Source organism: Abramis brama (assembly GCF_963993115.1).
Source record: "Abramis brama genome assembly, chromosome: 16".
Classification (NCBI taxonomy): domain Eukaryota; kingdom Metazoa; phylum Chordata; class Actinopteri; order Cypriniformes; family Leuciscidae; genus Abramis; species Abramis brama.
The window spans coordinates 28,899,062-28,919,452 of NC_139978.1; the positions used below are offsets into that span (position 1 = coordinate 28,899,062).

General features: G+C 38.0%; 2 protein-coding genes across 9 annotated transcripts in view; one reads left to right on the forward strand and one right to left on the reverse strand.

The window, feature by feature from the left end:
• The window catches only part of bcar3 (BCAR3 adaptor protein, NSP family member), a 68,598-nt gene extending 55,427 nt beyond the window's left edge, over positions 1–13,171 (forward strand). For all 5 annotated transcript variants that reach the window (XM_084086615.1, XM_084086616.1, XM_084086617.1 and 2 more), the window contains 9 exons: positions 1,564–1,692; positions 5,600–6,039; positions 7,333–7,433; positions 7,898–8,616; positions 9,876–9,991; positions 10,138–10,309; positions 10,421–10,532; positions 10,616–10,822; positions 12,125–13,171. In XM_084086615.1, the coding sequence (XP_083942741.1) occupies positions 1,564–1,692; positions 5,600–6,039; positions 7,333–7,433; positions 7,898–8,616; positions 9,876–9,991; positions 10,138–10,309; positions 10,421–10,532; positions 10,616–10,822; positions 12,125–12,300 (2,172 nt within the window). In that variant the 3' untranslated portion in view covers positions 12,301–13,171. The remainder of the gene's footprint in view (positions 1–1,563; positions 1,693–5,599; positions 6,040–7,332; positions 7,434–7,897; positions 8,617–9,875; positions 9,992–10,137; positions 10,310–10,420; positions 10,533–10,615; positions 10,823–12,124) is intronic.
• A 444-nt stretch (positions 13,172–13,615) lies between these two features.
• fnbp1l (formin binding protein 1-like) overlaps positions 13,616–20,391 on the reverse strand; it is a 51,279-nt gene continuing 44,503 nt past the window's right edge. The window contains exons 9-16 of one of the 4 annotated variants that reach the window (XM_084086621.1): positions 19,762–19,965; positions 19,194–19,346; positions 17,332–17,441; positions 16,949–17,081; positions 16,628–16,722; positions 16,236–16,378; positions 15,753–15,911; positions 13,616–14,920 (exon numbers count right to left, since the gene is read on the reverse strand). In XM_084086621.1, the coding sequence (XP_083942747.1) occupies positions 14,913–14,920; positions 15,753–15,911; positions 16,236–16,378; positions 16,628–16,722; positions 16,949–17,081; positions 17,332–17,441; positions 19,194–19,346; positions 19,762–19,965 (1,005 nt within the window). In that variant the 3' untranslated portion in view covers positions 13,616–14,912. Of the gene's footprint in view, positions 15,912–16,235; positions 16,379–16,627; positions 16,723–16,948; positions 17,082–17,331; positions 17,442–19,193; positions 19,347–19,761; positions 19,966–20,391 lie in introns of all 4 variants that reach the window. The other 3 variants (XM_084086623.1, XM_084086620.1, XM_084086622.1) reach the window with 3 other exon arrangements.

Genomic DNA, 20,391 nt, shown 5'->3' on the forward strand with positions numbered 1-20,391 from the left:
GATATTTTTTGTGAAACTTTTTTTCAGGATTTTTTGATGAAGGAAAGTTCAAAAGAATAGCATTAATTTGAAAGAGATTTTTCCTAGCATCCTAGCTGAATAAAAGTCCTCATTTCTCAAAAAATAATAATAATAAAAAAAAATATATATATATATATATATATATATATATATATGTGTGTGTGTGTGTGTGTGTGTGTGTGTGTGTAATATGTATATATATATATATATATATATATATATATATATATATATGTAACAGTAGCTTTGAACATGTCTCATCCATTCAGATTTTAGAGCCTTAAATCTGTTCTCCAATAGGAATCAAAACACTCTTGCCTCTGGGTACGTTGGATATGACATCATGACTTGTCTTGCTTGCTCAATGGACATTTCTAAATAATTTCCAAATCATTATAACAGATTATTCACGGATGTCCTCCTTGGGTTTAGGAATTGGATCCATCACGGTATGGAACATCCGTGAATAATCTGCCCTTAACCCTATAAAACTACTACTGCTCTATACTACCTATGCTGTTAATGCACTACGTATCCTGCAAGCAAATGATCGATACCATTTAAAAATCATTTGTTAACATTAATGCATTAGGTTTCATAAACAACAATGGATGTTCTACAGCTTTTATCAATACAGTAATATAGGTTATATAATATAATTTATAAATATACTAATATTCATTCATTGTTAATGTTAATTCATTAGATGTGCAATACACTAATATACCATTCCAAACACAGCCAGAGTAATTTAGTCACAGGAGAGCATTAATACAACTGATAAACAACAGTGGCATGTGATGTTTGTTAAGACACGAAGGAGTATTAAAATGGCATAATCGGTCTATGTTGTCAGTGCTTAGCTGGGAATCAATATTGAAACACATGAGAGTATAAAGTGCTATTTGTGCCATTGTTTTTAAATTCTATTACAATCAGGTCACATGACTGAGTTATGTTATTGAGACAGTGAAAGCAAGAATGAAACGACCTTGACTGGAAAGATAATGAACTATGCTTTACTGAGTAAGCAGATTTATGGCATTAGTGCAAACTATTAGTTCTAATCAAAGCTCATGTTTCACAGAAAATGACTTATCAGTCTATTTATTAACCTAAACTCTAAAGTAATTACTTTTAAGCAGCTTAGTGAAAAGAACTATTCTCAAATTCCTAAATTGTGAAATCCACAGCTTTCCAACGAACCTGAAAAGTCCATGATGATTCAGAGCAGCGGGGGTGTGTTCGTGTGTGCAGGTAAAGGTACGGTATGCCCTGCGGATTCTGGAGGCGGAGACAGACAGGAAGAGGGAGGGAACTTGGGCGTCACAGTAAACAGATCACCACAGGAAGCAAGGGATCCATCAGCCAGTCAGATACTGAGTCACATAGCAAAAAGTAGGGAGAGGGATACAAAAAAAGAAGAAGAGTGGAGCCAAATAAAAGACTAACACCATATACTTAAATCATAGAGACAAACATACCATCTACCATAGGGCCACCATGGCTCTAACATACTCCTCTGTTCCCATCTATGTGCAGTTTTCAAGGGACAAGTACATCATGGATGGACCACCGGAGAAGCTTCGAAGAGAACTAGAGGAAGAACTGAAACTAAGCAGTGAGGAACCACGGAGCCATGCCTGGTATCATGGAGCCATCCCTAGACAGGTACAGCTTTAAGAGAAGGGAGAGGGGTGGGTGATCATTAACAGATAATGTTTGTATTATGAGGCTCTCTGTGGTGAGTAGCTGATTCTGTGATTTAATATATATATATGTGTACAGTTACAATGTTTCTGAAATATTGTTTGGAAGTTGAATCTGGCAGACAGCAGTGATCTTTCTGCTGTCAAAAGCATAGCTGAAGTCACACTGAAGTCATGCCTGTATCTGGCACTCAAACATTCACTTTCTTTGTATAAAAAGATAATGAAATAAAGACATGTGGCCATGTTTGCTCCAGCTAGAGCCTAGAGTAAGACTTGATTAAGGGAAGAAATACACTGAGGATATGACTTGCATTAGATGTTCTTAATGCTAAATTGTTAAATTTATAAAAAGTACTGTGGAAGCACCACGGTACTGTGATGCAACATCTAGTATCATGATTCTTGGATATAAATCATGGTACTGAATGTTTACCATATGCATGTACTGTACCATGGTTTTAGCATGGTATTTCAAAGAATACTTTAGTATTAGCAGAATTAATGTCCAAAAACATGGTGTTATCAAATTACAATATTTAAGTCATGGTAATGCTACAGTACTTTTTTGGCACTTTTAATTATTGTACTTATTATAATGTTCTTGCTAAGGTCAAAAATTATGAAACATGTAGATACATAGTTACCTGATAGGCATGTTGTGCAAAATAATAACCTATAAATAGTGTCTGACCTTCTAAAATGTTTCTTTAACCTTTACGTGCAATTTTACTTGCTTGGCTTAAGCTTTCTAGCTATGTGAAATTGCATATTCATGATCCTTTTAAACAGATATATTTAAGGAATATATACAAATATACACTCAAAATGTATGCTTCTAACTTGTCTAAAAATGTGAAATGCTTTGACAAATCTGGAGCAGAGAGTTCATTGTCATCAGTAGTATAGCTGGTTGATCAATACTTGTTTTAAACTGCCAAACACAACACAGAACAGAACAGAACAGGAAAAGCCACATTCACACCCAGACTTGCACAAGATCAAGGAAAACAAAAGATTTCATTGAAACAAAATTCAAAATCTGAAGTCTGGACTGTATGCTAGAGTGTAGTCAGTTCCACAAGATCTTAGATTAGCTTGACAAACAGCAAAACTACCAATACCTCTAATGAAAGTACATTTCACAGTGCTTAAAGGGATTTTTTCCAACCCTGTACAAGTTTCTTTCTTCTGTTGAACACAAAAGAAGATATTTTAAAGAATTTTGATAATCAAACAGTTGACGGTACCCATTGACTTCCATAGTAGGGGGAAAAAATACTATGGAAGTCAATGGGTGTCGTTCAACTGTTTGATTAACAACATTCTTAATAATAACTTCTTTTGTGTCTGTAAGAAACAAACTCATACAGGTTTGGAACAATTGAAGACAGAATTTTTAAGGTGAACTATCTTTTTAAACAGTATATTTTGGACAGTTCATTAACACTAAGCTATATTCAAAAACAGCCATCAACAGTTTCTCATTGCGACAGACATCCCAGTGCTGACAGCTACAGATCCGCTCGTATGAAAACCATGTACCCTGGCTCCTCTTTTCCATGCCCCTATGCAGGATATATGTCCCTGAAACTGACAACCCATCCATCAACAATTGTTGCAGAGCAGAGTGGTTAATATAGTGATGAATCATGACTGCTATTTGACCTGAGGTGTATTTATTTAACGGCATCATATGATCAGAACTACCAGCGTCCAGATTCAGGCTACTGCTGCTTACACCACAAATATACCAGTCACAATGGAACATTCTCATTCATCATGGCTCAACAAACCTTATAAATGACCTTAGAATACAATTTATCGGGTTCACACGTAGAAAAAATTGTAATTTATGTAAATAAAATATATATAATAAATATGGATATTTAGGAAAAAGAGGCCACTTAAAGAGACGCTTTGAAATATATAATTGGATTAGACTGTCTAAATATTCATAAATATAACTACATGCATCACAAAAAGATACCCCTAAAATATGATGCATGTTTGTGATGATTGATTGTTAATTCATTCTCTACACTTACAGTACATTACCCATCACTGTTAACAGGAATCAGCAGTGAGTCTGTAGACATGTATTCATTTGTTATTTTGAGTGGTCCTTGGATCACTACACACCCTGCGATCAAGCATTTCCCTCTGACAGCATGTGGGCTGCAGTGTCTTTCAGCGGGACGAGTCTGACCTGCTTGGCTGAAGTTAAACAAACAAACTACAGACAAGGGAAAAGGAAAGACACACCAATGGTGTGAAATGGCCTGTGGTTGATATCAAAATTTAATTTCCCGGCAGTGTTCTATCACTGTGGGGGGAAAAAACATGATGGATGGTAAAAGATGAAGATTGATTAATTATAGATGACAATGTAGGCAGCAACCTGTGAAACTACCACAATCAAATTAGTTTATTCTGCATACTTGGACAAACACAATGTACAGCCATAACTATCTGAGCATGTCTGTCCAGTGAACTATAAACTTTTTAGCTGCTGTTTTATACCATAAGACAGGCCTGAGAAAAGCTGTTTAGTACAACCATGAAAACAGTCATAAACACTCAGCGATTCTAATCAGACTTAATGACTCTTTTCCTGGTGCCACTGCTGATCCATTGCTCCAAACACACATGCTAATATTGATTTATTAGTGTTTGATCTCCTCATGAACACATTCTGGGAAGTAATATGAAACAATGACATATAAACTTACATAAAACTAATCTAATCTTATATAAACTAATAAACTAAAGGCATAATGATATATTATAATGAATAAGGATGCGCACACACACACACACACACACAGACACACACCCACCCACACACACTCTCTGTCAGGCCCAAAAAAAAAAAAATCATCACTGTTTGGCCTTAAATAAGCAAATGCTTAACAGTCTATCATTATTGCTGTGCTTATTATGTTTCTAGCATGTTACATGTTTGGCAACAGTTCTTCTAACCCTAATTGATTGAGTGTGTAGCTTTTCATTTCTTAAACAACCATGTAGGAAGACACATCATGACCATATTCCAGGATCACAATGTCAAGGTGCATAACCTCAAATTGTTAAAAAATGGTTGGGAGGGAGCTCAGCATGAAGAATAATTTTCACACATGAATTGGCACCTCTGAGTTCAGACCTTAAATTCATTAAAAAGTGTTTGGGATGTGCTGGAGGAGACTTTATAGAGTGCTGGACTCTTGCATTGTCAGTACAAGATCTTGACAAAAAAATGATGTACCTCTTGATGGAAATAAATTTTGTGGTGTTATTTACATCGCATCAATTTTTGGACAAGATCTTGTCAATTAGGGTTAGAAGAACTGTTGCCAAACATACAACATGCTAGAAACATAATAATCACAGCAATAATGATCCAATGATAGACATTTGCCAATTTTAAATCCAAACAGCAACTTTTTTTAGTATTCCAAATGGCATCCTAACGTTCAGTTTGGAGAGGTAGTCCATCATTCTAAACTGCTTGAATGCACCAGTGAACCACAAAACAAAGAAATATCTAGGTCATGCCATGTATCACTGTCATAAAATTAGTTCTGTAATGTTTACTGAGGATGTATACATAATCTGATTAGACGGAATATAAGCACAAAGCTACATACGAATTTATGAGAAGAAAAGCATCACTACCTCAAAAATGTTTTCTCCAATGTTTGAGCTTGTTCATTCTGCATTTGCAGATTTAGCACCACAACCTAATGTTTAGGCCAATATCCAACATGCAAAATACTTGAAACTAAGGGAGGCAGGAAAATACAGTATGAAAGAGAGAGAAACAAGCTACCACAAAAACAATGAAAATTGTGCGTGTGTTTGAATTGAAGGTGGCTGAAAACCTGGTCCAGCGTGATGGAGACTTTCTGATCCGAGACTCGCTGTCCAGCCCGGGAAACTATGTCCTCACCTGCCAGTGGAAGAACACTCCTCAACACTTCAAAATCAACAAACGAGTAGTGGCCATGAATGAGGCCTACTCACGCATCCAGTTCCTGTTTGAGAAAGAGGGATTTGACAGTGTCCCCGCGTTGGTGCGATACTATGTGGGCAACCGGGAGCCGGTATCTGAGGTTGTCGGAGCGATTATCTTTCAGCCAATCAACAGAGCTCTGCCTCTGAGATGCCTGGAAGAGAAATATGGAGTTGGATGTATACGTGTAGAGGCGGGATACTCCGAGAGAAAGAGCCTGACTTCGAAACGGTTGAGTCTGAATATCATGAACGGACACACCCAGGATCACACCCTCAGCCGTGGGAACCTCCTCAGGTGAGAGAAACACAATCATATGGCCCTTTCCACTATTATTCATTGCCACATTTTACCGCCAAGAAGAAATACTCTGGGAGGCTTTTGAATCACAAACATGAGGAAATAAGAGAGATTAATTAATTTTATTCATAATAGGATTTACTAATTATAGATTCCAGTTCTCAAACGGTTTGGTAGATTTGTCCTTTTCAGAATCTCTATTTAGGGAAAAAAAAATCTAATTTGTAATGCATGTAATTTAGCTGTCCAAAAAAAACCAAAAACAATAATTAGTTCCTTTCATATTTTCAACACTTGGCTAGACAGTAAAACATACATATGTAGTGGTCCCATTAGTAAATGTTTGTTAACTAAAATGAACTAACAGTTAACAAATCATTTATTACAATATTTATTCATCTTTGTTAACGTTAGTTAATAAAAAATATAATATAGTTCATGTCAGCTCAGGTACATTAAATAGATTATATGAATTAATGTACAAGTAGATGTTGAAATTAACATTAATTATGATTAAATGCTTTAGAATTATTTTAACTATTTTAACTAATGTACTTAACTAATGTTAACAATTGGAACCTTATTGTAAAGTGTTACCAATTTAGCTCATGTGATTTAAATTTAGTTTCAATCTTTTTAACTGCCCTCATCATGAATTACAAAAGAAACATATCACAAATAAACAATAATAGAAATACAATTGAATAATATTTGCATTATATAATTGGGGTCTACTCTGAAAAATGACTAGTCATGATTTTACAAACTCCCCTCAAATCTATATAATAAAATTTATATAATTTTGTCACCAATTGTGGTATGATTAGCAAATTCCATTTCTTAATGGCAATCTCTTGGAAATCCTTGACAGTTTTGCTCATAAGCACCCCAACAGGAAGTAAAAAAGGCATTTTTCAAGCCATTTGTATTATTTATGTGGAAATAAATATGTTAATTGATTCATTCCTGCAGTGTGTGACATCTTCACATTAATATAAAGTAGAAAAGTTTAGAAAGTTTTACTTATTTGTGCAGATTCAGCATATGGGAGTCCTAAAACAATGTGTCAAAATAGCTTACAACCTCATCAATTTGAAAATGGCATTAAAACGATTGTGCCGGTTGCATGAACTCACATTAATTCAGAGACCGCATGGAATTTGTACTTTAAAAAATCATATCACACCACAGAACCTTTAAAAACTCAATTAAAAGTGGTGTCAACTTTGTCATCTTACTCTAAAAGATTGGTAGAGAAGACTTTAAGTGACCTGTCTTTCTCCTTCACAGCAACAAAGATAAATGTGGGAGTCAACCAGCATGTCTGAACCACGTTCAGGAGAGGAGACGGCCACTGAAGACCCATCAGTCGGAGAGCTTCCTCCCTATCGGTGAGTGCCTGTCAGCTCTCATCCTCCTTGATACCCTGTCACGCCTCCAGCCCTCCGTTGATATTCACGTCTGACAGCCCTGAAAACCAGTCATCTTTCTCACATTTACTTTGTGCCAAAGAGAAAGTGATTCTCAAAGTCAAGCTGACATTCCCTCCTTTGAAATTCACTTTCTGTTACTGATCGTTAAATGTGTGAAATGAGACGTGGGATTGAAATGCAAAATAAAATGTTTTGTGGAGAAGAATGAAAGTGGAGATGGAGATAATTTATGCCTGTGTCAGTGGAATAAATATGGTTATGCGCAAAACGCAGCTTTGCTGTTCATGTCAGGATCCAGAGTGCTGAATATGCATAGCCGTGCAGAATGCCAAAAGAAAACGTACACAAAAAAGTCCATCTGTCTATTTTAATAAAAAAAAAATTGTGATATTATGGATCTGAATGAATTCCTTTGCTTTCAGGCTGTAGACCCCAGGCTCAGGTTCGGCATATGGAGCACCAGCCATGCCCCAAATCCCCAGTTTTCCGAACAGGAAGTGAGCCAGCTCTGAGCCCCACAGTGCCACGCAGAATGGCCTTCGACACCCAGCCTGGCGAGGCCATTCGTGGATCTGACAGCCAGCTGTGTCCCAGACCGCCCCCTAAACCCAGCAAGGTTCCCACTATGAGAGTATGCTGCACCCCGGGCCTGAAGACCCTCGCCCCACCAGTCCCCCCGGTAAAGCCCAACAAACAGCGACGGCAGCAGTCGGGTAGCTCATCGAGTCCAGAAATAAGCTACTGTGAGCTGAGTCCATGCAGCTCTGCTGATTGGGAAACGATGAATAGCTCACATGCTAACAGCTATGTGGAGAGGTTAAAGACTGAGGAGGAGTTAAGGAGAAGTGATAGCAGCATTAAACTAGATCGTAGCTCCTACCATAACGCCATTGAGGCCCTGGAACACGACAGTGAGGAAGACAACGAGGAGGATGTGGATGAAGAAGAGAATGGCAAGAAAGGTTTCCAAAGACCTGTGTTTGAAACTGAATCAGCATTCAAACCTGGTGACGTCAACTTCCGGCTTCTACCAGTGGAGAACAAACCATTGGAGATGACAGTGCTGAAGAAAGCCAAAGAGTTGTTCATCAGTCAGGATCCAAAGACCATCGCCAAACACATCCTGAAAGCAGACTGCCAGGTAATATTAATTATGAGTCTTTGAAGTCGACATACAATCTAAATGAATATTTATTCTTTTCAATTCGTAAACATTAGTTAATGCATTAGGTGTCCTGAATTAACAATGAAAAAAAAGTTAATAGCATTTATTAATCTAGATTGTTCATTTATAAAAATACTAGTACTGCCAAATCGATTAATTGTGATTAATCGCATCTAACATAATAGTTTGTTTAAATAATATATGTGTTCATATATACTGCATATGGATATATAATATGTACACACATATATTATATAAACAAACTTTTGTAAGATGCGATTAATCGATTTGACAGCACTAAAACACACATTGCTCATTATTAATTTATGTTTGTTCATAATACATTAATGTAAACGAATACAACTTGAAACGTTAAAAATGTGTTAGTATATGTAGAAAATAACATAACCAACATTTACAAAGGTTTTAAATGTATAGTTCATGATACCTAATGGATTAACCAGTGTTAACAAATTTGACCTTAATTTGCAATAACCATGCATTGTTTTAGGAAACAATTACTGGTAATGCAACTTAAATGTCAAAATTTAAAACGGCAATTTAAAGTATTTAAATCTATCACAAATTGTTTACTTGATGGCTTTCGATTTCAAAAAATTTGGAGGGAGAATAAAAAAAAAAATTAAAAAAAATGAAAACGAGAGTCGCAATCTATCACAAATTGTTTACTTGATGGCTTTCGATTTCAAAAAATTTGGAGGGAGAATAAAAAAAAAAATTAAAAAAAATGAAAACGAAACAACAAGAAGGAGAAAATCAAGAAAGATGAAAACAGAATTAGGGATAGTCATCCACACCTACTTACTGAATACAATCATGACCGACAGGTCTGTAATTACACTCTGGTTATGTGAGTCAGCCTATTCTTCAGGATGAAGACTGGTTCTTCCAGCCAACCAGAGGACAAGACCACAGTTGTGCCACACAGCCAGGGCTAAATGTAGATGAATCCAATTAAAACGCCTTTTATACATGTGACTCTCCACATATCTTACTGCTTCTGAAAGAGGCTCCAGATTGTTGTCTGTGTATTTGGGAATGAAATCTTAAACTGGAAGATTATGTCAGTCACAGGACCAATGTTATGGACGAAAAAACTTCCACCCACAACCCATATTTAGAAACCCTTCACAATCACAGATTAGCTTCTGTGCAATACTTTCGACTCTGGATGTTACTACCTTTGATGCAAATGCTGTGTGTACTTGCTGCAGGTTGCCAGGATCCTGAATGTTTCTGAGGAGCTGAAAGGTCAAATGAGCGTGACCTCTGGGCTGGAGCTGGTGACCCTTCCTCATGGGAAACAGCTGCGGCAGGACCTCATGGAAAGGTAAACGGATGCTGTTAACACGTGATCTATAAAGCAGATTTCTGATGATATATACAACTCTTTCAGAGAAATATTAACTCTTTGAACGTCTTACATGCATATATAGGCCACACATTTAACATGCATGGCTGGTTCTTCTTAAAAAGGCATAACACCATGGCAATTGGAGTTGCTGTGGATATCCTGGGGTGTACAGGAAGTCTGGAGGAGCGAGCAGCCACCCTAAACAGGATCATTCTGGTTGCTCTAGAGCTCAAAGACTCGATGGGAGATCTTTATGCCTTTTCCTCCATAATGAAAGCACTGGACATGCCTCAGGTACCCAACAGCTCCTTCTATCTGCCACTTTCGGTTGACTTGCGCTAGACTTTTTCCCTCTCTGTGTGCGGTCAACAAGCTTTAATCGTGTGTTCTTTCTTGTATGAACAGATCACCAGACTGGATCATACGTGGACTAGCTTGCGGAGAAAATATACACAGACTGCCATTATTTATGAGAAATCTTTGAAACCATTCTACAAAGGACTCTATGAAGGAAGTGGTGAGTTTTGGACAATAAAGCATGTTTCATGCCCTTTATACAGTAGGTCACCTTTAACTAAGTTCTTGTTCTTGTCTTTCTAGCTGAAATCCCACTGAGCAATGCCAGTGTCCCGCTGCTAATGCCGCTGCTCACCTTGATGGAGAGGCCTGCAGTCACCTTCGAAGAGATGGACGTCTGGGAGAACAACGACCAAGGCTGCGAAATCATGTTCCGGCATCTGGAAGGAGCTCGTGCTGTTGCACGCAATGCGGACACCTACACCTGCAATGCACAGCGGATCCTCCAGGGTAAGACAAGGACATTACAAGTCATTTCAGGAGAAACATGTGGTGCTTTACTTTGAGGGAATTGGTGAGCAAAACACATCGAGCTGTTCAGGTCGTTGTGTTAATATCCAAAAGAAAATTAGCATTTAATTTTAGCATTAGCATGGGTTCCCTCGGGAAGTTAAAAGGTAAAAGGCCTTGCAAGCTAGGATAGCTTGTTTTTTAAAAGAATCACTCAAAAAGACACTCAAACAACATGATCAGTTTCAATCAGTCCAAGTAATCTTTAGAGCAGTTACTAACATGATTCACCTACAGAACAAGTCATCATTACTTTAGTCATGTCTGACTCAAAATGAATCAAGGACTTCTACAGTGATGTGTACTTAAGGTTTGTGAGACTTAAATCAGTGGTTGTTTATATAACAATTAAATATTATGTTGTACTAAATTTTTAAATAAACTGATAAATGAAAATTAACAAAAAATGGAAAAGAAACTTAACAATTTGTATCATTAATGAACAATACAAACATTTATTAATTTAGGTTAATTTCTGTATGCAGTATACTAATACATTTTTAACATTTCAAATTGTATAAATTAACATTAGCTAAAGTATGAACCAACATGAATTCACAGTAAACAATAGTATATTATTAAAAAAAAATTAAAGTGATGTGAAGGCCAAGTATGGTAACCCATTCTTGGAATTTGTCCTCTGCATTTAACTCATCAAAGTTAGTGCATACACATTAGGAGCAGTGAGTGCTGAAAACACACTGCAAACCGTGGACACACACACTCGGAGCAGGGGGCAGCCATGTTTGCTGTGGCGCCCGGGGAGCGATTGGGGGTTAGGTGCCTTGCTCAAGCGAACCTCGGTCATTTCCTGCCGGCATTGAGACTAGAACCCGCAACCTTCAGGTTACCAGTCTGACTCTCTAACCATTAGGCCACGACTAAAGTCCAACACACCTATATCCGAGAGAAATGGCTTCTGGATAGAAAAAAATATACATAGACTTGATTTCGTCCTTGGGTATTGACTGGATCGTATGAAGTTGAGAGTTGCAGCAGATCTGAATGCCAGTTGTGGAGGATATTTAGTGAGATGCGTCATGAAGAGAACAGACATCATTTCCAGGGGGAAGGGAGGTTAACATTATTGATTAAAGATCAAGAGGGGATATGAATAAAAAAATAATAATGATGTGCACAAATAATTTATAATAAACACTACATTCTGTAAAATAAATAAATAAGAATTGTCAGTTTTGATTTCATGGCGACTTTAATAATGATATTTCATTTTCTCTCCAGACTTCCAACCTAATGATGACATGTTGGAGATCTTGAGGACTGATTTCCAGTTGCGTCTGCTCTGGGGCAGCAGGGGGGCGGCCGTGGACCAGACAGAGCGATACGACAAATTCAAACTCATCCTCACGGCCCTGACCAGAAAACTTGAGCCTCCAGTCAAACACACAGAACTCTGAAAAATGAGGCACGCACTTTGTACAGTATATTAGACTCTCTGAGCAAGCAGAAACTGTCGAACCTCTCTGGAGGCAGGTCAAAGGTCGCCTGACTCCGTACCTAAAAAGGATGTTCTCTAACATAACGTGAGCTTCAGAAGATCGCGTGCAGCTTGCAAGTTGGAAGCCACTCATGAGCACAAATGGCACTTGTCTATGGAGAGCTACTTTCTTCCATATGCACCTTCTAGAGGTGTGTTGTGCTCCACACCTATGACTAGTGAAATGGGCAGGTACCAGTTTTACCTTCAAGAAAAGAAGGAACGGTATGTAGAATATATCTAATGGCCAATACATTATCCACCCTAAGAAATAAAGATAAAGTTGGAGGCAGAGAGCACTTCATGAGGTGTATGTATGGGGTCAATCACTTGACATATGAAGTGATGGATAAGAGAGGACTGGAATTATGGATTACACCTTCAAGACACATTTTCAGCACTATGAAGGAACAGGATATAGTAAAGCTTGTAGACTTTTAGAAATGTCATGAAACCCATCGGTCAAAGCAGTTTTGATCAGTTTAAAAATCCCACATGGAAAAGAATGTACATAATCATTAGTGAACGCATGTGAAGGCTAGTTTGTGTAATATATTGTATGAAGTAATATTGACCTGTAAATAATCACCTATAAATGAAATATTCTGAAAAATATTAAATAAATATCTAATGAATGGTTTTTAATTGTTACAGAAATGTTTTCATATACACGGGTCAGTGAGATTTCTTTTAAGCAAGGATGCATTAAATTGATCAAAAGTCACCATAAATATCTTTATAATTTATTTAAAGATTTCCATTTTAAATAAACACTGTTCATTTGAACTTTATATTCAAAGTTTCCGGGGATTATTTTTAATCACAGTTTCCACACAGATATTAAGCAGCACAACTGTTCTCAACACTGATAATAATAATAATTTAAAAAAAAATGTCTCTTGAGCATCAAATCAGCATATTAGAATGATTTCTGAAGGATCATGAAACACTTGAGAAATGATGCTGAAAATTCAGCTCTGCCATCACTGGAATAAATTAGATTTATTAAAAAAAACTTACTGACCCAAAACTTTTGAATGGTAGCACGTGTGTGTCTGTACAATCCATGATGCACTGCATATACCATATTTACAGGTTAGAAACTTTGGCTCCTGATAAACAAATAACCAGCAATAGCGATGAAATACAATGTGCACTGTAGGAATGTAGACAAAATACAGTATACAGGCTAAACACAAAAGAGTGAAGAACTCCAATAAATGACAGGCAGGATGAACGAGACAAACAGACATAAGTATTTATTTCTCGGTTGCTCTTGCTCCAACACAAACCCCAGTATATAGTGGTCAACGTTGTCTTACTGTACAACACATTCACACAAAATCAAGCCTTCACATCTGACATCATTCACTCCCTAATAATCCAATTCAAATGCAACGGGGTAAAAAGTGCATCGGTTAAGACCAGGGTCCTACTGAGAACAGAGTTCAGACAAGAAGAAGAACTGGTTACAAAAAGAGTACGGCACGGTTCTTACAAGCAAAGCCTGGAAGTAATTTGTTAAAAAAAAAAAAAAAAACCTTAGAAAAAAAGTCACAATAAAAACATTCATTCTGAAATAAAGATGTTAATACATACAGTTTAATAATAAAAACTAACTAGGTATATACATATGCATATATGCATACACAGTTTTATATGTAAGAATCACATTCACAAATACACGCACTTGAGATCGGATTCTGGAGACGTGTGGTCCTCGTTAGTTACAGTGAGCATGTTCTTGCACATGTGAAACCAGGAGCTGGACTAGAAATGGAGAAAGCACCACAAAGAGCTGGCAGCCCAAGAACAAGCAGTTTTTTGGGCATAGAGGATCAGATAGACCCCTATATGCTTTTAGTTTCCATACAGAGGCCTGTAATTAAGGCAGAGATGATGGGTTGGTGTTCATAGGTCCTCGCTGGCGTTTCCTCCGCTTGTTCTATATGGTGTTGGGTCCCCCTGCTGGCCAAATGCAGAACTGCACCAGGCTCCTTCCATCCAGCAGACTATGCAAAGGGGGCGGGGCCAGTGGGTGGATGTTGTGTGGGGACTGTTGCATTAGCTAATGTAGCACCATGCTTCCTTTACTCTGATTGGTCATGCTTTAGAGATTCATATCATGGTTAACATGGAATGCATCAATGAAGAAACGTAGTCGAAAGAGAAACGGACACACAAACAAGATGTACGTAGTTGAGATAAGTGGTTAAATCTACCAAGGGATCAATTTGTCAGCACGGAATGAGGAACGAAAGGCTGTGGATCATGCAGGTGCATGTTATGACGAACATGAAATGATGGTACAGGCAAAACATTCCCCTGAATATGTTAGTGCCAGGCAACGACTCTCTTTAGGTTCTCCAATATCCCTGGAATGTCTGCTGCAATGGAATTATGTTAATGGCCATGACAAACAGCATGCACACATGCAACCTGCCCCAACACAATCTCGGTCTTAAAATCACCCCACCGCCCCACTAACAGTGAGTCCCGTCCACCAAACACCACAGAACCCCACTCATCCAATCAGGAACCTATAGCCACAGAGAGAAAAGAGAGGACAGAGTCATTGACAGGTCCACCAACAAAGATTGACCAGCGAGAGAAAAAAGACAGAGGGCGCTAGTGAGCCAGCCAAACTGAGTGCTGCTCTGAAGTTACACATTGTTCTTGGATTATTTTTATTAAATCCCAAATTAAAAAGGAAGTTGTGATACTACAATTTTAAAGAGAAGAGTAGCACTCGCAGAGAGAGTTGAAGTGAAACAGGTTTGGCGCTATGATGAGGGGAAATTTAGCTGCAAGGACATAACACTTCGAAGAAAGGTGGAAGAACTGGAAACTGCATGAACTGAAAGATCAGAAGTACATCAATGTATCCTCACACTGAATAGAACAAATGATTGGACTGTAGTAACGATGCAGAGATGCTCCGGGTAGAGTGTACTTAAGTTTCAACATGTATAAAAAAACACATAAATCTTAACAATTAAGAGCTGATTAAAGTTTGACAAGTTCTCTCACGAAGATAATGAGGAACTCATCTCTCAGACAAACAGGCATTTGAAAAGGAGCCTATGCTTTTTGTTCAGTTTTGCTCCAATGATATAAAACTGATTAAAAACACTTATTAAAATGGAATAAAAAGCAATAAAAATCTCTACAAGTCTACAGATTGATCCGCTGCAGCAGTCGCAGTGTAGAGGGAATACAGTCACTTTCGACAGTGTGAGTGTGTTTGTCCTCGGGCTCACACAGTGAACAAAAGCATATGGCAGTCAGCCGAGCTGCACTTGAGTCACGGTAAATCTGATGTCATAACTAGGTGGCGATGCCGTGGGTGATGTCATATGTAGGTGACCGCACCTTTGCTGTTTTTCTCCAGTGTGATCTCCACGTAGGACGTGGGGACGTAGCCCTCCACTCCGCTATTTTTCCGAACCCGCGTCCATCCGTCGCCTTTATCTTCCTCTATGACGTACAGCACCTCGTTCTCGTTCATAACCAACGTGCCTTCGTTAGAGCCTGAGGAAAAAGCATATTTTAATACCTTAACCAGTGTTCTGACATGAGGAGGCAAAGTTCTCAAAGTTTTATTTAAATAAATCAAATGTAAATTATTTGTAATGTAATTAGTCTTACATTCATGCTTCCATTAACATAAAGCATAAATCTTAAGTGAATTATTTAGTAAAAATCTGTCATTTTGTTGTATAGTAATTCCTGTGGGCAGAATTGGTTGGTGAAACTGTTTTTATGGATCTTTATACTCGACATTATGCCACAATGTCGTCAACAGCGCTTAACTCGTCCTAAACGAGGAACATTTAAAGCAAGCTGTTTTTGTACCATCAAAAGAGTAGAGAGCTTTGCAGTGACCGATGACAGGGAGAGGATCGTCATCGTCAAACTCGTCATCAAATTCGTGAGGGTCTGGCTGTGGTGGAGACCGATGCTCCTGACTGTGATCATCTGTGTAACTGCCTTCAGGGCTGAAAGACAGGAGAAAAACAACAGCCATGCATCAAAGTAGCCTTTACGTTCAGAGGCAGCGGTATGACGTGTGGATGCACAAAGCATTGATGAACTGATGGAAAATCGTGTAGAACTGCTCAATAACTCTTCTACGAGTGGGTTACATACAGTTCAGGCACTTATTAAAGGGATGACTGTATACAGGATATATACATTATAGTCTGTCTATATTGAGAATGCAGATAATGTAATCAGGAAATCCAGACCTCTCTCTGCCGTGGGGTGTGTGGTGGTTCACATCCGCACTGGGCCGCCGCTCACCACGGGATCCATGCTTCCCTTCAACCTCTGCCAGCCAACTCTGAGACGAAGAGAGACAGGTGAAGAGGGATTCATGTCCAAATAAATAGTCATTTTCAATCATTTCATGTGACGCAGCATCCGCATCAGGTCCATTCCTCCACTAGATGGCGGTGGCACACAGAGCTGCTCAGCTGTTTTATCTCAAATTTATCCAGATGTACATTCCCGGAGGCTGTGCTTCCTTATAAGACTGCAACAGTAAGTCATTCCTCAGGGAAGGTTACCTCATTTTTATGGATCTCAGAGCGGAGTTTCTCCATGTTGCATATGGTCTCTGAAATCTTGGGCTGGAGACTTCCAGGATCTCCCATCTGAGGATTCTTCTCATAGACATCTTTCATTTTGTTAAGAGCATCTCTGTGACAAGGACAGTTATGATTTTGAGATATTATTCTCTAGCTATTTAATAGGTTTTAAATAGTTTAAGCTGTTATCATATGCAAACAAACAGAAAATAATCAATAATAGCTATTCAAATTCAAATACATTAAAATAAATTAATATTATTATGCTAAATTAAAAAACAAAATCCAGCATTAGATGGTTTTTAGTATGTAATAAAATTCTGGTCTTTCTGCTCATGTGAAGAAATTGCTTTATATTCTACCTTTGGTCCATTTCTTTCTGTAGTTCTTTATTTAGCTCATCGATCCTCTGTTGAAGTTTTTTGCGTCTCTGTTCAGGGGGAAGATGGCTGAGATCCTCTAGTGTTGGCGCCTGTACAAATATAGGTTATTCCAGACACAGTTGCAGTGCACATAGTAGACAGTCGCTCTAGAGAGAGATGTCCTTCCTAGAGCTTAATGGGCCTGATAGTTTGAATACATTCCAATTTTGCAATTCATCTGAAAGTTTATAAACATTTAGCCACACTATAAGAAAGACATCTTTAAGCTGTACAGCATGAGGAAGGAGGGGGTTTCAATGCAGTCACAGCATCCTAGAACTAAATACTCAAGTCTATTTTCAAACTTCATATCTATACTACAGCAGTCCAAAACACACATCACTTACCAGCTTTAAAGACCACTGAGAGGTTAAGGTTAGGTCACGCCATTTCAAAAAGAAACAAAGACAACAAATCGCTCATCAACATCAGTCAATCGAATGCATTTTGACTGATGATTTTAGTCACGTTCACACAGAACGGCACCATCAGGATAAAGCAGGTCTTAATCGAGGTCTGACCTACTGCAGTTCCAGCGCAGTTCATGTTAGTCTAACATTGTCAATACCACAAAAGAGACATTTTGGAAGTCTGGTTAAAAACCTGAACCAGCCTGAAACCACAACCTCATCTTTGTTTTCAACATTTCCATTTAAGCTAGGTTATAAAGTAGAAGCTAAAAGAAGAACAGGTAATATAGTGGCATTTGGTTTTCGAATCAGTTATTCTGAACTACTAGGGAAAGGTAATCCATTATTATGGCAGTCGGCAGTGTTAGAGTTGCCACCACAACAGATTATTTAACTAATGACAGCAATCCAATATGCATCTATAATAACTTGATAAATTTGTAAATATTCAGTTGGTTTGTTGCACAATGATGTACCAGGCCAAGAAAATGTTAAGGAAACAAAGATGACGCTTGTGAGATTTCAGAATAGTTGTATCCGGATAGTTAAAAAGACATTCACAAATGTTAAACCATGGCAAAAATCTCCTTGCGTCCTCATCAAACTGTACGCGAGCGGTCATCGTTCGCTCTGTTGTTTACAAAAGGATGGACTTGTATGGATGGGCATTTTTCTACAAAAGAGATTTACAGCTGGATGTTAAACATTTTTGGTAAACAAAATCAGTTTGGTATTTATCCAAAAAGCTTTGTTCAGGATTTAAAAGATCTTCAAAGGAGAGTTTTTCGAAACCGGAAATCTCCCAGACTATACTCGTGTATATTCAGAAGAAAACCCCCTAATATTTGTAAATGCATTCCCTGCGTTTCCCTTCACATGTCTGTTTTACGGCGTGTTCACAATGACAGCGATTTACAGAGTTCAAGTAATTACAAATCATCAATTTTCAATAAGAGAAATGAGCAACAGCAATCATCTCAATGTAAAAAAAGGTTTAGTTGAACACAAAGCAACTTGTAACATCAATGTCAGTGTGAACAGGTTTACAGAAAGAGCTACTGAGCTGTATTAAGTAATATGCAAACTTGCATGCGCTTTTAAAAATAAAGCAAGAAGAAAGAAAAAAGTAAGAAAAAAAAAATTCACCCACCCAACACTTCCACCACCGTGTTCCACTGATTTACGCAACAAATCAAACTTAAAAAAAATTATGGGCACAGCTCTTTGGACCCAGATAAAGCCTTATTCCTTCACTCAAAACAATCGTATTTCGCTGTTTCCTCGCGTGCAGGAATTAGCTAAACCTTGGGTGAGAGAAACCGGCCCAAGCGCAAGCGGCAAGCGCTAATGTCATAATCACGGCAAACCCACACACACCAGGCCGACTCTTACCCCTCTTTTCACAGTTCGGAAGGATGGAATCATAGATTTTGCATTTCTCACTTCAGACTGATGGTTAGCCTTTCGCTCTTTTGTGAATTTAGGAGGCTGGATATTGCCAGAGGGAATACTTGGGCGGGAAGGAGGAGGGTTGGATGGGGGAAGCTGGGACAACAAAGATTTCAGGTGAACTAATAACCAAACACAAACAAACGAACACGCAAATCTACATTCCCTAGTTAAATGACTGATTGAATGAAGTCTATCTTGTTAAATGTAGCTTTATAAGCAAGTGTTAACTTTCATTACAATGAAGGGTTTTTAAAAACAAGAACTGCTTTCAAGGGAAGGAAAAAATGTGAAATGTTCTTAAAAAAGACAAAAGGGTCAGGAAGTTTATGTTGGTTCTGACAGCCTAGGCCTGAAAGCAGAAGTTAAAGTTTTACCTAGCCATATAATCCTTTACTGTTCACACGAGCCAAAGCAGAGCGCCTGACGGTCATGTGGTCTTTTAATTTATTACCTATTCTTAGCAAATGAGCTTTACAATGGAACAGAAGTTGCTGAACAATGAAAATACCTTGGGTTTCTTCCCAAAAAGCCAGAGTTTGTTTTTGGTCCTGCTAATCGCGTGTTTGGGGTCCGGTTTGCCTCCCTCTGTTTTGGGGGTCCCGATGGTGCTATCTGATCCTGTTCGCTGGATGTTCTGACTGAAGTCTTCAAAAGGGAAATCAACCGGGGGTTCAAACCCCGACTTGAACGACTCCACTACAATCCCAGAATCCTGTGGGACAACAACAATATGCTTAGCATGCTTGATATGCTTTATTTAAAGCCAAGTGCAAGTATAATACACTACCTTTCAAAAGTTTTTTTTTTAAAGACATTAATACTTTTATTTTTTGGGAACCAAATCAGCATATAAAAATGATTCTGAAGGATCGTGTGATAATGAAGACTGGAGTAATGATGCTGAAAATACAGCAAGAATAAATATATACATTTTAGAATCTATTCGAATAGAAAACGGTTGTTTTACAGCATTTTGAACAAATAAATGTAGCCTCGGGGACCATAAGATACTACTTTCAGAAACATAAATATCTTACAAGCCCCAAACTTTTGAATGCCAGACTACATTTCATTTAAACGAAAGAAACACATTTCCTTGAACTGTCACCAGCATAACATATCTCTTTCTCGACTACTA